The sequence below is a fragment of the Toxorhynchites rutilus genome, chromosome 3 (genome assembly GCF_029784135.1).
Source record: "Toxorhynchites rutilus septentrionalis strain SRP chromosome 3, ASM2978413v1, whole genome shotgun sequence".
In the NCBI taxonomy this organism is placed as follows: Eukaryota; Metazoa; Arthropoda; class Insecta; order Diptera; family Culicidae; genus Toxorhynchites; species Toxorhynchites rutilus.
The window spans coordinates 19555430-19572821 of record NC_073746.1 but is presented as its reverse complement, the minus strand read 5'-3'; the positions used below and the strand labels follow the sequence as shown (position 1 = coordinate 19572821).

The window sequence follows — 17392 nt, the reverse complement described above, 5'->3', positions numbered from 1 at the left end:
TTGGCAGCTGATTGAAAACAGAAACTGCCATACTCCATCACTGAGAGAATAGTTGTTCGATACAACATTATAAGATCTTCGGGATGGGCTCCCCACCAGGTGCCGGTAATTGTACCGAGAAAGTTTATTCTTTGTTGGCATTTTTTACTCAGATACCTAATATGGGCCCTCCAAGTATATTTGGAGTCGAACCAGACCCCAAGATACTTGAATGACATAGTATGAGTGATCGGTTTACCCAAAAGTTGAAGCTTTGGTTTTGCTGGTCTATGCTTCCTAGAAAAAACCACCATCTCTGTTTTCTCCGTGGAGAATTCGATCCCTAGCCCAATGGCCCAGGTTGAAAAATTGTTCAAAGTATCTTGTAAGGGTTCTTGCAGGTCGGATTCGTTTGATCCTACGACAGACACCACTCCATCATCTGCAAGTTGTCTTAGGCTGCAATTTTGTGTAAGGCAATTGTCGATGTCGCTTACATAGAAGTTGTACAAAAGGGGGCTTAAACATGAGCCCTGGGGGAGTCCCATGTAGGAGACCCGACTTACTGTCGAATCCCCGTGAGAAAAATTCAAATGTTTCTCACAAAGCAAGTTATATAACATATTATTCAATAGAGGCGGCAGACCCCGAGAGTGTAATTTGTCTGACAAAACCTCTATTGAAACTGAATCAAAGGCCCCCTTTATGTCCAAGAATACTGAAGCCATTTGTTTTTTTTTGAATTTCTGAAGAAAGCAACGCAAGACAATCATTCGTCCCCTTGCCCCTGCGGAACCCATATTGTGTATCTGAGAGTAGCCCATTCGTTTCAACCCATCGATCAAGGCGAAACAAGATCATTTTCTCCAACAATTTCCGTATACAAGACAGCATTGCTATTGGGCGGTACGAATTGAAGTCGGACGCGGGTTTTCCGGGTTTTTGAATAGTTATAACTCGTACTTGTCTCCAATCATCTGGAACAATATTATGCTCCAGAAACCGATTGAATAAGTTCAACAAGCGATGTTTCGCCACATCAGGGAGATTTTTCAGCAAGTTGAACTTAATTCTATCCGATCCCGGAGCAGAATTGTTACATGAAAGCAGAGCAAGAGAGAATTCTACCATCGAAGACTCGGAATCAAGATCGCACCTATCTTGTGGTATATCTCGAACAATTCTTTGCACGGGAGCGAAATCGGGACAAACCTTTCGCGCAAAATTAAAAATCCATCGATGTGAATGTTCCTCGCTTTCATTTGATGAAGAGCGATTTCTCATGTTTCGAGCCACTTTCCATAATTTTTTCATTGACGTTTCTCGTGACAAACCTCCCACGAAATTTCGCCAATAAGCACGTTTTTTACCTTTGATCAAGTTTTTAAATTGATTTTCAAGGTCCAAATACGTTTGAAAATTCTCAATGGTTCCACGTTTCCGAAACGCTTTAAATGCATTCGATTTATCTCCATAAAGCTTGGAACACTGGCCATCCCACCATGGATTGGGAGGCCTTCGACGAATAGTGGAACCATTGGAGGAGTTTCTGCTAAATTGTAATACTGCGATCACCCACAGGGGTACTGATCGGCGTTGGGAAACCATTTTCAATAAAGTGTTATGTGAGTGTTTATTTGAGTGTGATGTAAATTGTAAATTGTTTGGAATCAAATTCTGAACACTCACCGGTGGCATGTTGGTACGAAGGGGTACGGGGGTGTTACCTACTGCAGCTGCTGGTCGGTTGTTCGCTACCGATGACTGCACATTCATCACTGATGCTGCTCGCCGATGAAACCTTGGACACAATCCATCTGGAACAAATACCGTCCCATTAAAGTGGCCGTCAACCATCTGCTACTGTCGATGGAAATAGTTCTGCTGCAGGAATCGCTGCTCGATTGTCCTCAGCCGCTTCAGTTCGTTCTGCACTGCGGCCATCTCGTTCTGCTTCCTCTCCTCAATGAGCGCCTGCTCACGTTCCCGCTGCTCTAGTTTCGCTTTCAGATCAGCCTCTTTCGCTCGTTGTTGTGACCTCCGAAAAATAGTGGTCTTTCCAATTCCCGACGCGTATTAGATTCCCGGGGTGATTGAATCTCGCTCTCCCTTTATTTGTTGCGTGGGCTGCTTTCTATGGTATAAAGTCGCTACGAAAGCTTCTTTCTCTTCGAGCTTATTTATTGCACGCGATCACACACAACATTGTACAATATGGTACAACATTTAAAAACTTTATTACACGTTACATTTACACAAGACGAACTCTTTATTTGACAATTAACACTACATTTATTTTACTTAGCTACTTGAATTGTAATATTTTCTATGATGGTCGGCCGTGCGCCTTTTGTTAATTGGACATTCAAAACTGAGAGCGGGTATCATGGATGCCGCGCCTTTTTATATCGTAACCAATCAAATCCAATTCACGATTCCGTCGTATATCATTTTCCTTCTTGAGAAATCTACGAATATTGTGAGTTTCAGACCGCCACATTTCGTACAACGTCTCATTCTTGATCACCTTCGGAATGGCCCCCGTTGTAGGTTCTTCTAAGAACTCGTAGTAGGTTCGAACGTTTATCGGTGATAACGGAGTGTAGACAGGATCCTGGAGTAATTTACGTTCCACAGCGTGTGCACCTTCATCTCTTTTGCCAAGCGAGTCTTCCATAGTTATGCTACCAGTGGTCTCGGCATTCATTACCTGCGGCTAGCAGGTCCGCTACGCTGAGCATACGAATATTCTTTCCACCAGTGGCTTCTTTTGGAGTGCGCGGAGTGGATTGTTTGAGGACCGCAGAAACTGCTTGCTCATCCAGCCAGTTCTGGATGTTACTATTGCGGAAACTACTACTACCACTCCTCAGATAGTCGTTATCTTTATCCCCTTGACTCAAGTGTTTCTCGTCTAGCCCTTTCTTGGAGCAATTTCTCCTGCTCGACTCGTTCCCGATGAGTTTGTCGTACACTGTGGGTACTCAAAGCACTAGAAGAGGGACGAAGTGGGGCAAAACGGATTGGTTGAATGCATGACGAATGGTTCTATATGAACTGTCGTTGAATTCACATTCGCACATGAGTAGTGCCAATAGCACTGACAATCTCGACATCGCACCGTTGGTTCACTATTGTTCGGTCGGTGACATCCAGCACAATCGAATGCTTCTGCGCGTTCATTGTCTGAGGAGAACTTAACGCGGGTGTTATCTTTAGCTGGATCACGCAATAGTGCTCGGTCGCTGCCTTACTCTTACTTTGCATGCAAATTTTAGGGTTTTATAATAATTTCTGTGTTTACTCTGTTATAATGGAACCTTTTCTTTCTTTGTGTGGAATTCACTATTGTTTTCTATATCTTGTGAAAAAACGCTGCTAAACGCACCGCGCTAGTTGTTTTGTTTTCACTTGTACTCTACATTTTTTATTTTTTTCCATACTGATGACCAAACTGTTTTTCGTTTTCGTGAGTTTCTTTGCGGGTGTGATTGTCGCGTCGCTTGAAAAGTTTTGAAATCGTGTGTGTTTTTACGTGCCACAACGATATTTCGTGACGATACCACCGGGTGAACAGCTTCTGTTACTGCATTCAATAGTATCGGCAGTGCTGACGTCATCAGTTCATCTTGCCGTGTACAGCGCCGTCTGTCGAACCGCCGTTGAAGCTAATGCCATAAAGCTCAATACCTGCAACTTGATTTTGATCCACTACTGCCACCTGTCTAACGATGGAGTCAACTTGCTGCCAGTGCTCTGCGCCGGTAAGAGGACTAGAGTTCGTCAAATGCAACGGTTTCTGCCAACATTTGACTCATATGAAATGTATTGGTTGGAAGCGTGCAAACCTGGATTTTCTCACCCAAAACGATAATTTGCTATGGTTCTGCAATGACTGCATGAAAATACTCGACTGCGTGAAAACTAACGGTACCGTCCCAGCCGTACAAGACGTGCTAGCGAAAAAGCTCGACGACTCGTTAAAACCTATTTTAACCGAGCTTGGTGAAATTAAAACATCTATTGTCCAAGCTCAACTTCCCAGCACAGTCGCATCAACAGTCTGGCCCAATATAAAACGGCCTCGGGCTGAATTGAATGTAACGCCTACAAGAAAGCCAACAGCAGTTCTGCGAATAGGGACTAAGTCATCAGCACCCACTGCCAAGACTATCGCAACTGTACCCAAGCCTGCTGACAAATTCTGGATTTATCTTTCACGGATTGACCCGCAAGTCTCTGAAGAGGACGTTGCCATGTTGGTTCAGGACTGCTTAGTATGCTCAGATACCGTCTATACGAAATTAAAGCGAACACTGTTGTTGGCGACCTAGCCAACTGTTATGGGAAACGCCACCACTTTTACAGCAAAAGGCCAGAACTGTATTCGTCGCCACCACGGTTGTAGTAGCTAAATCTAGCACTGGGAGAGCCGGAACTGGACACGTCGCCACCACGGGATGTGGTAGCTAAATGGCATTGGGAGGGCCGGATCTGGACACGTCACCACCACGGATGTAGTAGCTAACCTGGCACTTGCAATGCCGCTGGGAGGACCGGAACTGAATTCGTCGCTACCACGGATGTAGTAGCTAAACCTAGCACTGGGAGGGCCGGAACTGGACACGTCACCACCACGGGATGTAGTAGCTAACTGGCACAGGGATGGCCGGAACTGGATTCTTTGCCACCACGGAAAGTAGTAGCAAACCTGGCACTGGGAGGGCTGGAACTGGAACTCGTCACCACCACGGAATGTAGTAGCTAACTTGGCACTGGGATGGCCCGAACTGGAACTCGTCACCACCACGGAATGTGGTAGCTAACTTGACAATGGCACTGGGAGGGCCCGAACTGGAACTCGTCGCCACCACGGAATGTGGTAGCTAACTTGGCAATGGCACTGGGAGGGCCCGAACTGGAACTTTCACTTGGAAGGTTTGATCAGTAATAATCCAAATCCTAGATTGGTTTTCATTTTATACCCTTCGAACAATTTGAGGTGGCCAATCGTATTCGCTGTTATATTTGTTTTAACGGTTGCTTGGTATGATTTGTTTGGTTACCATAAGAACAAACATTACTGATATGTTGTTTTAACGGTTGCGTAGCATTGGTTGTTTGGTTGGCATGGAGGCGAAATTCTAATTTGACATTCAACGTAATTGCTTAGATAATTTATTTCGTGCGCGAACAACTGTAATCCGGTTTCGAAGGACTTTCTTCACTGCAATATGCAGCACCAGAAACGCACCGAAATGTACAATTGTACGCGCGTCACTTAAGCGGAAACGGATCTTTGTCACCGGATGAAACGCGTGAGCTTAACAGCCGACTGAGATGACGAAACGAATAGAAAAATACTTTGTGAGATCACACCGAATGAATTAAACACTTGTATATCGTATGATGATTTATTGGCGAAAGAGAGAGTGCGTGTGGATTACATGCGTAATTTATAGTTTCTTGTGCCTATTGTTTTTCGGCACAGCATTTTTGGGGAATTGTTCTCGGACAGTGGTCAGTGACCACTGATGACGAATTTGTCATACCGTCGCGTGAGTGTTATGTGAGTGTGTGACAATTATTTTTAATTTTATTTTATTTAGATTCTGATCACCGTCGTTGCTAAGAAGCTAGTGAAGAAGGAAACCGACCTGACAAAACTTCAGTTTGTGTCATTCAAAATTGGAATCAATCCGAACCTGAAGGACACGGCAATGGACCCTTCTACCTGGCCAGCTGGAATATTCTTCAGGGAGTTCGAGGATGTTCGTCGTTCCCAGGTTTTTCGGATGCCGAGCACGACAAAACTGCCTCGTATAGACCCGTTCACTCCATCCGATGCTCGCACACCTCAGTCTACACAACTGTCGAACACGGTAGCCCATTAACAGCTCTACCACCGGAGGATATTGAGGGCCATCGGGCCCTCATTCCAGATAACTCATCACCTCCAGTTGATCCTGTATTCGTCATATACTACCAAAATGTGAGAAAAAAATTACGTACGAATTACGTACGAAGACCACGGAGCTCCGATTGATGCTCTCGACCTGTGACTACGACGCTCTAGTTCTCACTGAAACGTGGCTTCGTGCGGACATTTCAGATTGTGAGCTATCCTCTGAGTATCAGTTCTTTCGCTGCGACCGTAATCCAGTTACAAGCCAATTTTCCAGAGGAGGTGGTGTACTTATCGCGGTAAAATCCAACTACTCGTGTGCTGTAGTACCGCTTGAGGACTGTGGCCATCTCGAGCAAGTGGCTGTGCGCATTAGTCTGCTGTACAGAACACTACATCGCAGCTATCTATTTGCGCCCCCTCTCCAGTCCGGCTCTCTACACGTCTCATACCAACGCGCTACAGACGATCATGGATGGATGTTCGAGTAAAGATGTAATCTTGGCACTAGGCGACTACAACCTCCCGCTTTTGAGTTGGGTCTTCGATGAGGACATGAACGGCTATTTACCATCTAACGCATCTACGGAACAGGAACTGGAACTTACTGAACCGATGCTAAGTTTGGGATTAACTCAAGTGAATTCGCTTCCAAATTCGAACGGCAGACTTCTCGACTTGGCGTTCATAAGTGAACCGGACATCGCGAATCTTCTAGAGCCTGCGGTCCCGTTATTGGCAGCCGATGAACATCACAAGCCCTTTGTTTTAAACATGGACGCCCTCTACAGTCCGGCCAACTTCTCTGACTATGCGTCTCTTCCACCTGAATTGAATTTCAGGTTGTGTAACTTTGACTCGTTGAACAACATACTGTCCTCTATTGACTGGCTTCAACTGCTAGAAGGAGGCTCGGTCGAAGTTATAGCTGAACGTTTCTACGACAAATTGTATGAAGTTCTTTATGCGCAAATTCCCCTCAAACGACGTGTAGTGAAGCCAATTCCGACGCAACCTTGGTGGACCTCTGATTTACGCAACATTCGGAACGTACTGCGGAAGGCACGCAAACGCTATTTGAGCACAAGATCAACAGAAGATAAAAATAGTCTCAGATTAACAGAAACAAATTACAACGCATTATTGAGGTCCAGGTACGGAGAATATATACAACGAACTCAAGCTAATCTCTTAGCGAAACCCATCGGCATTTTGGAATTACGTGAAATCGCATCGCTCAGGCAATCGCATCCCGGATACAATGGAGTTCGATGGAATCACTGCCAGCTCTCCTGGCGATGTCGCTAATCTGTTTGCGAGCTTCTTCCAGACAGTGTACAATTCAACTTCACCGCCTCTGCACGGTGCAAGCTTCGATCGCATACAGGAGCACAATCTGAATATGCCAACGTTCAATTTCTCTCCGGATGGAGTCTTGAAAGCCTTGCGTGATCTAGATGCATCAAAAGGGCCTGGAGTCGATGGCATTCCTCCATCTCTGCTGAAACACTGTGCTCACTCTCTCGCTTTTCCCGTCTCTTGCATATTCAACCGCTCTTTGAGGGAAAGAATTTTTCCCACCGTTTGGAAAAAGGCCTCAATAATACCAATTCACAAAGCGGGTAATCGGAATCACGTGAAGAACTAGCGTGGAATATCACTTCTCTGCTGCTTCAGTAAAGTCTTCGAAAAGTTAGTGCACAACGCTTTGTACAATGTGGTGCATCCACTCATATCGGAGTTCCAGCATGGTTTCGTCCAGCATCGGTCCACAACAACGAATCTGCTTTGCTACACAAATACATTGTTTCGTGAAGTCGAAGCTCGTCGGCAGGTCGACTCCATCTACGTCGATTTTTCAAAAGCTTTCGACACCGTGCCGCACATGTATGCATGTAAAAAATTCAGCGCTATGGGATTTCCAAGTTGGGTGGTTGATTGGACCTTTTCCTACTTGACCGGTCGCCAATCCTTCGTGACGATCAATGCGGCTCACTCAGAAATCTTCTCAACTACTTCAGGAGTTCCGCAAGGAAGCGTGCTAGGGCCAATGTTATTTGTTCTGTTCATCAACGACCTGTGCCCCCGTATTTCATCATACAAACAAATGTTCGCTGATGACCTGAAAATGTATCGAGTAGTCAGGACAACGCTCGACTGCCTCGTACTCCAAAAAGACATTGACGAAACGTTATTGTGGTGCAACGTAAACGGCATGAGAGTAAACGTGAAAAAATGCAAGGTGATTTCATTCACCCGTAGGATCGCCGCCGTAAAACATCAGTACCACATTGGGTCTGTGCCACTGGAACGTGTTTATACAATATGCGATCTTGGAGTTACTATTGACTCCAAGTTGAGATTCAACGAACATGTTGCGCTTATCACTGCTAAGGCTTATACGGTACTTGGATTCATACGACGATCTACCTGTCAGTTCACCGACATCTACGCCCAAAAAATTTTGTTTTGCGCTTTAGTCCGAAGCATCCTGGAATACGCTGCACCTGTGTGGGCACCTTACCACACATCGCTGATCATCAGAATCGAACGCATTCAGAAGTGTTTCATTCGATTTGCCTTGCGGAATCTCCCTTGGAACGACCCCTCTAACCTGCCCGATTAATCCGCACGCTGTATGTTGATCGGTATGGAAACACTACGTGCGAGGCGCACTCACATTCTGCAACTGATTATCTTCGACCTACTGCGCAACAACATCGACTGTCCCCAACTCTTAGAAAATGTTCCTTTTCACGTTCCTTCACGGCAGTTAAGATTCACACAGCTCATCTCTGTACCTGTACACCGAACCGGCTACGGCTTCAACAATCCATTGGACTCATGCCTACGTGCATTCAATGAAATCAGTGCTCACTTTGATTTTACGACTAGCAAACCTACTTTTAAAAATAGTATTAAAAATATTAGATAGAGTAGTCTGTGCGAGTTTTATCGAAGACGAAACAACAAATAAAAAAAAAAATGTTGACAATGCATGCATTAGGCGGACGGTCGAGGGGTCCTTGCTGTTAGTTGTAATCCTAACAATTATACCGACATTTTCGACCACGAGCCTGCATGTTCGAGGTGAATCTTTAACATCGAACATTTCTGAGAGGAATCGACGAAATCAAAATAGCATGAAATTAGCTGTTACAGTATCGACATTATAAACACCATTTACAAAATCAGCTTCCATTTTCATCTTCATCAAAGCAAAACTAAAAAAATTACCGATTTTTCTCTTTGTTGACTTCTTTTGTTAACAACCTATTACTCACAACAGAATGGAACAAACAAAAAACAGTAAAAGATTTTTTTAGTGTGAATTTTCATCTTGACACCGAGCATAAATTTGGAAATGTTTGATCGATAGTATTCGAAATATCGATCAATGGAGTCATCTACCGAGAAAATAATTGATTTATTTTTCCCCAACCTAATATATTTGTTCTTTCACAATCATTATCTATTTTTGACAATGCATGAAAACGAAAATTCGAAAATATCACCACGATCGCCTTAATTCTGGAAATAGCAAATCATTCATTGCATTCCATACAATTCATTTTTGGTAATTTGAACTTATGAGGTACGAAACTATTTCAGAGAAATTTATTTTTGAACATTATTTATTTTTAGAACTCCCGGCCCCGTGAGGCCATATGAGCCTTGATAAAAATATATATTTTGGAAAAAAAATTTAGTTATTTCAAGGAAAATCATTGAATCGATTTAAAAACTCATATATTAAATTCCAATTTAATCATTCCTCGGAAGAGAATCCACATCCCATTTGGTTCATTGGATCAGATCTCATCATACAAAATGATCAAGATGCTGCATTCATTGGCCTCTCAGTGCGGCTTCATTCGAATACATCCCAGGTGAACACGAGGACGTAATCTCCAATACACCATCTGAACAGAAAAAAAATCTCATTCCGCGCGCAAGAAGAGCGCGGAATTCAATACATCCGATATTTTCGCTCCGTTCCGGCCAAATTATGATTATGCAATCTTATCAGAAATTGGAACCTGGCAAAGAAGGACCGAATAATTTGGCGAATCTTGTTTTTTTTTTTTGAAAATTCAATTTGATGCAACGTAACGAAGTGGAAAATGGGAAGCATCGTTTTGTTGATTGGATTCATCTTGTTCGATGTTATCCGGGAATGAGTAGGAATTCGGCTGAGCACTAATTGCTTCGCCTGGCGAAGACGAAACTGCGATCGGATGAAGAACATGGATGTAAAACACACGAGACATCCGATGTCCAGCGGTGGTTATGGGTTACCAAGAAGTAATACCGGTGGCGTTTGAGATAATTTCCAACATACTGAAAAACACGTCTTCGCGAGAATGAGAAGAACTATGTGATGGGTACACACCGCAGCGGTTCGAACTGTCTGAACACGGCCTGGAATGGCCTATAATAATAATTTTTGCTTATTTATATCGAATGAATGGCTGTTAGCGATTGCGCGATAACCGAGGAGCTGCGAGGATACGGGCAAAAATGAGAGATAGAGACACAGAGTTTTCCCCCCAGAGTTGGCTCGCAGCTCAATGATAGTTATCAAAGCTTTGTGAGATCTCGCGCGATGTACCAGTAAAGAATGGTATCGACTTTGTGTGATTGGGTGTATGCGAGAGGTTGCGAGTGATAGAAAGAGACTCCGAAGCGGGGGAAACCGAACGACTTCGGGAGATACCGTATTAATCTTTGGCCAGACTCCAAGCCGAGAGGAGTCGTCGAAAGAGCCACGGGGTACTAATCTAGTAATTGATTCTTGCTTACTTACTTTATCTTCCATTCCGGTAGCCGATGCTGATGGTAATAAATACTGTCATTACACATGGCTTGTTTTTTCTGCGCTCCGTTTTTTCTACCTTACTGTCGGATGCGTTGGACAAATGTGATCATTCTTTGCACGGAAAAATTGCTTGCAGCACAATTTAATGGAGTGCATGTTTTACACACAAAATTTAACGGACAACTCATAAATTTATTTATGTGAATTGAAGTGATTTCAAATTACATTTACATTTTTCACATTTTTTTTCAGGCTTCAACACATAAAACAAGAGATAATTCTAAAACGCAGCTTTTGAGTCAACAATAGTGAAATGCAACACGAAAGCAACGAGGCTGTGATCCACACTAATAAGAAAAAGATTCTATGATGTATGATGTATGATGAAAATATCATTTATAATTCACAAATGTTTTCCTATGAGAGATTTGGATGTAGGGGAAAGTCGGGAAAGACGGACATCTATGTATGATTGATAAATTACATATTTATTTCAAACTAGCTGACCCGGCAAACTTCGCCCGCCCAAATTTTATTTTTTTTGATATGACTTCTTTCGAACATTCACATTTTCTTACCGATCGAACGTTCGTGGGTTCAATTGCAAAACTCTCCATTGATTGATCTTAACAATTTCCTTTTTTTACAATTTCCATTTACTATCAATTTCTTATTAAAGGGTGTGTCACTTCAAATTGCATCAGGGAAAAAACGCTGTAGAAATTTAATTTTTAGGAATTATATCTTCAGCTTTCGCTTATAATCAGATAAGAGTGTATAGATCACGTTGGCCATGCTTCACTGTAAATTTTTCGTAAATTTGGAAAAATGTCGTCGAACGAAAAAGAGCGTCGTGAATTAATCCTGTGCACTCATTTCGAGAATCCGGAGTTGTCACATCGGGACATCGGTAAGATGCTGGCAATCGTCCAATCCACGGTCAGCAGAGTACTAAAACGATACTTCGGGAACCTAACCATCGACCGGAAGGTGAAGAACGGCAAAAATGGATGCTCCGTCAGTGAAAAAGATCACAAGCGCGTAGTTAAGCAGTTTAGACGTGATCCGAGAAGTTCGGTCCGGGATGTCGCCAATAAGCTGAATTTGTCAAGTTCATTCGTCCAGCGGACCAAGCAGCGGGAGGGCCTGCGTACATACAAGGTTCAGAAGGCTCCTAACCGCGACGAAAGGCAAAACATGGTGGGGAAGACGCGAGCCCGGAAGCTGTACACCGAAATGCTGACGAAGCCGCATTGCCTGGTAATGGACGACGAAACCTACGTCAAAGTGGACTTTCGTCAGCTGCCGGGCCTGTTGTTCTTCTCCGCAGAGGACAAATTCAGCGTTCCAGAGGAGATTAGCAAGCAGAAACTATCCAAGTTTGCCAAAAAGTACGTGGTGTGGCAAGCGATCTGCTCTTGCGGAAAGCGGAGCGCCCCCTTCGTGATGACCGGCACGGTAAACGGTCAGGTTTACCTTAAGCAGTGCCTACAGAAGCGCTTACTACCACTATTGAAGCAGCACGAGGGCCCGACCATCTTCTGGCCGGATCTCGCTTCGTGCCACTATTCAAAGGACGTGTTGGAGTGGTACGAAGCCAACGGGGTCACCTTCGTGCCAAAGGAAATGAACCCGCCCAACGCGCCGGAGCTTCGCCCAATAGAGAAATATTGGGCAATTATGAAGCAGGCCCTCCGGAAGAACCCAAAAGTTGTCAAATCGGAGGCAGACTTCAAGAGAAAATGGATTTCTGTTCAAAAAAAACTACAACCTGACGTTGTACAGAACCTTATGGACGGGGTAAAGAGGAAGGTGCGAGCATACGAGCTTGGGCTCGAAGTACGAATAGAAAGAAAATGCCAAAAGTTGTTTAATAGTTTTCATTTTACTGTCTAAAATTTTCAAAAGAATCGGTCTACTGGGTGAATTTCTACATCGTTTTTTCCGTGATGCAATTTGATGTGACACACCCTTTACGCGCAATCAATACTATTAAATGTCTACTGGAAGAACATAGTTACTCTATTGATATCTCTGAAGGAGTATTGAGATTAGTTAAGACAAAAATAGCTACCAACGAGAATACACTTCTGTACATCACTCGTATTTCGCAGCTAGAGTAAGAAGAAGGGACAGCAATTCGCATAATCCGACTAAACCAAGGAGGTAAATTATTTTAAACCACCCAGACTTTGTGATAAAACTTGGAAAAAACATTACATAAACCAGAGAGTGCACGCATAACAAAGCTCGTTTCTTAACAAGTACACCGACACCTGTATAAATCTTATATTGACAGGTAAAATGTAAATGTCAATGTAAAACATAACAAACAACGAAAACAGAAGTTCAAGCAATATCAGACGATGTTATTCTTATTTACAAGGGCAAGGAATGGATCTCTGTGTTACCACTGTGGTAAAATTTTTACGCAAAAACAGTCATTTTTGGAAAAAGGGGAAAAATGATTTTTCGAACCATCGGTTGACTCTGAAAAACCATAACTCAGAAACGAAAAAAATCAAATTTCTGATTTTTGGATATGTTATGTAAAAAAAGTTTTCAAGAAAAAAAATGTAAAAAATATAAAGCCCCCTCTGGTCCAACAATCAATAATTACGAAAGCAAATATCAATTTTTCTTCCAGGAGTTCATAGAGGATCATATTTGACGAAAAAAATCCTTCTATGCATGTGTTCGAATTTCTACAATTCAAACTGGCTTCACTTTAAAAAGTACGCTACAGGGGATAATTCTGCTGCTTCCATTTGAAAGTCGAGAAAACTTGATACAGGATATGGTTGCTAAAAATCTAAATTGACGGATTTGGATAACATTTTTTAAGTGAAAAACTTAAAAGCTTGTGTGTTTTCAAGGTGTTATTATCAATGTTATCCTAAAGATGGATAATTAACTTGATTCTTTCTATCAACCAAATTAAAGCTCTCTAACTGCTCTACAATTTGTTCTTTGACACCCAACTTCTACCTTTCTAAATTTCGTTGGAATATTATTTTAAACAATTCCTGGTGGGCCTTTAATTTAAATCTTAAACAATCATTATCATTATTATTACTGCAATGTATTTATTATAGCCAATTAACTTTCACATTAACAATGAATTATTTTTTTTTTTAAATAAAAAAAAACCAAAAAACTGTATATAATCTTCTTCTATATATATAAAAATCTCGTGTCACGGTGTTTGTTACAGAACTCCTTCGAAACGGCTCGACCGATTTTGGTGAAATTATACTCAAAATACTTGGTAGGTATGAGAATAGGTTGTAAACTATAGATGATACCGGTAGGATACCGATAACCATACATTTAATACCGAATAGGATGGCTCTATGCAGAAAAAAAGATCTGGATATTATTTTTAAAAAATTTGACTTCATACCATACATATAACCTTAAATTTTGACCCTAATTCCCTATTTTTAATTGAGTTTTTATTATTTTTGTGTCAAAAATATTCTAATAATTTAACCGTTGTTCGTTTTTTCAACAGAACGAATTTATTTGAGTTGTTCAATGACTGATGGCGTAACGCCCGCTTCATTGAACATCCATCTACAAATACACAAGTCACATCAATTCATCTAAAGCAGGGAGCATCTCCGACAAGCTGGAAGCCATTTTGAATGAGCACAATGAGTCATCGAAATTCTTCAAATCACATTTGCTCGGATTACAAAATGATAATCACGCTATTGCCATCAACCCTGATGAAACATCAGCTGGAGAGCACGTGTGTAGATCCAAAGCACAAGCGCTGCTGGAATCATGATAGCACGGTGACACGAGAAATTTAATGCGAAGAAAAAACAATAATCTGGAATTCATCGTTGACACACACCGTTCATACGACCCTCGCTATGTTCTTCTACAATGGCACTAACGTTCCCAAGGTTTGCCTTCTTAACGTAGTACTACTTGCGTCATTTTTATTAGTAAATCGTTTAGATTTCGATGACGAACAATACGACTTGAATGTATTCTGGAGTGGCAAGCTCAAGAATACGCGTGACTACAGTGCAAGTCAGAAGGGTTTCTTCAACGAAAAATCTCTTGCATAAACATTAGACCAACGAGACCCCGTCACAGATACTTAATTCATTATGAACATCATTCCTCATTTTGATTTAATATTTATGAACATGCGACGAAACAAACAGAGGGCGCGCTCGAAGGATTTTTATGTTTATCATATGGTGATTTGACATGGTCAAAAAACGCCAATTCAAGATATCGTAAGTTGTGCTAACAATTTATGGTTGACATATACGCGAAGGATTGAACGACTGCAATTCTTACTACACAGTCAACAAAAGCGGTGCGAGGAATAATACATTCACTTGCGAGACACTATCATGAGCAACGCCGACACAGCTTTAGTTATAGCCAGGCTAAAGCGCAATGCATTGTCATGACATTGCGCGTGTGTTCAAACACAAAATGAAGTTCGATCGTATTCGTCCCCAAATATTGTTGGTTGTATTCTGTTGAATGGAAAAACGAATTTTCTGTTCAAGCTCAAGTCCAATCGAGTTGAGCAAATGTGACAACCTTGCCACGCAATTCGACGTAAACAACATTGGTCTCCATGTTCCATTTCTATGAAGCAAAAATAGTAATGGTTTTTCGGGTGGAATAAACACGCAAAATTTAGCATTCAAACACATTCAAAACAAATTTAGCATCCAAACGAAATCGAATAATAATTTTCATTCAAATTTCAACAATTTAGAATTATTTCCGGAATTATGCCGATCAGATAGAGAGTAAATTGAACCACAAATACGGATGACTTATTTTGACCATTGTTTCGCGACAAAGCGAACGAATTTAAGAGTGTAAAAGTCGATTTCGATCGAATTGTAAAATCCGATCACTCATATGCATATATGAATATTGAGTTCTACAAATCGGTGAAGAGTAATAAAAACATCCATGAATAAAGGAAGCAATATGGCTGTGTTTCAATCTTAGATTACCGATGTGAATACTCCTCGATTGAATGACAACGATAAAATAACGCAATTCCAAACAGGCCGATTAATCAGCTCCATTGAAGTTAGCTGACGTATCGCTGTTTTCCAATTTATGAACGAGACCAAGCTGTTATAAACTAAGCCATGTTTAAAATCACATGCACGTATTTTCTAACAAGGATACAGCAATAAATATTGATTTTCTATATTTCATTTTTTCTACTTTACGACAAACTTATATTACTTTTTTCAGTTGACGTTTAACTTTTAAAAGATCAAACATGTCAGTTACGTTAATGAAATACACCAAGAAACATCATATAACCTTTCGTTCAAATCATTTAATTGGTTTTTTTTATCGGTCACATTCGATTTATTTTAAAGATCGTTAAAATATTCAAACACACTTACAATACATTAGTGTGTTTTATTCAACACCCAACATATTCACTAGAAATAATTTATTTGGCAGAACAACGTTTGCCTGGTCAGCTAGTAGAATCATATAAAATCGAGTCTGCATACACCTTAAGTAAACATTGATTTTTGTTTCGTGAATTTAGCAAAAAAAAGCTATCTTACCACCAATTGATAGTCTAGGTCTCTTTTTTTAAAAGTGCTCCCGTGGTCGAGTGGTTAGTGTCGCACCTAACATGCCGGGGGTTCGGGTTCGATTCCCGTTCTGGTCGGGGAAATTTTTCGTCAAAGAAACTTCCTCCGACTTGCACTGTGGTCACGCGTATTCTAGAGCTTGCCACTCAGAATGCATTCAAGGCGTGTTATTTGGCTTAGAAATCTCAACTAAGTACTAATAAAAATGACGCAAGTGATGCTACGTTGAGACGGTGAAGTTCCTCTAGGAACGTTAGTGCCATTTAAGAAGAAGAAGTCTCTTTTTATAATAAAATTTGTCTTTGAGGCAGAAACTTTGCATAATGAATGTGTCCGGCATTTTTGAAAAAAAAAATAGAATGGTTTTGGAAAGATGGACACTAACTGAAAAGTTTATGTACTCAATATGTTTTGGAGGTCTTAAAAATGATCGAAAAAAAAAGGCTAGACTAAAATCACCTAGAGGGGCGTGTAATTTTTTTCATTTCCTTATGTCTAGAATAGCTTTCGGCATTCGGAATGACAAATTCGGATAACGTTTTTTTTTAAATTCGAATAACGTTAACGGAAAACTGCTCTAGTGATTCGTCCATGATATCTGGTTGCACACGCAAACGTAGTTAGTGGGCATCTGTTAAAAAAGAAGGAGGAGATAAAATCAAATTGTTTTCAAAATAAAATCCCTTTCCCTTCGGTGGAGTGTCCGTCTTACCCGACTTGATTGGTATGGTAAAAGAAAACTTCACCGTTGAATCGATAAACTAGAAGAAAAGTGATAATAAAACTTTCACGTAACGAAAAATGCTGGAAAAAATTGCTCGATAGCAATGAGAACCTTATTTTCTGAGGAGGCGATCTGGCGTAGTGGTAACATCCATGCCTCTCACGCTAAAGGTCACGAGTTCAATTCTCACTCCCGACATTCTTCCAAAAATGGAAGTAAAAGTGATGAACCAGCCAAATGAGTTGAAAGTCACTATAATACAGTAAAAAAATAAAAAAAAACCTTATTTTCTGCAGATGAAAATTTACATCAAGCTGCTTTTTGTAGATAATTTTTTTGTTTTTATTTATTTATTT

At 41.3% G+C, this 17392-nt stretch overlaps 1 protein-coding gene across 1 annotated transcript; it reads left to right on the top strand.

The window, feature by feature from the left end:
* The first annotated feature begins 3710 nt into the window (after window positions 1-3710).
* LOC129772929 (uncharacterized) lies at window positions 3711-5873 on the top strand. The gene is made up of 2 exons (XM_055776461.1): window positions 3711-4256; window positions 5589-5873. Exons 1-2 carry the CDS (start codon window positions 3711-3713, stop codon window positions 5871-5873), a joined length of 831 nt encoding a protein of 276 aa, XP_055632436.1.
* Window positions 5874-17392: the final 11519 nt, after the last annotated feature.

Excerpts from the sequence above, each read along its gene's own strand:
- LOC129772929 (XM_055776461.1), top strand. The coding sequence starts at position 3,711 with ATGGAGTCAACTTGCTGCCAGTGCTCTGCGCCGGTAAGAGGACTAGAG. Across the intron at positions 4,257-5,588 it reads TGTTGGTTCAGGACTGCTTA|ATTCTGATCACCGTCGTTGC; the intron begins GTATGCTCAGAT and ends TATTTTATTTAG.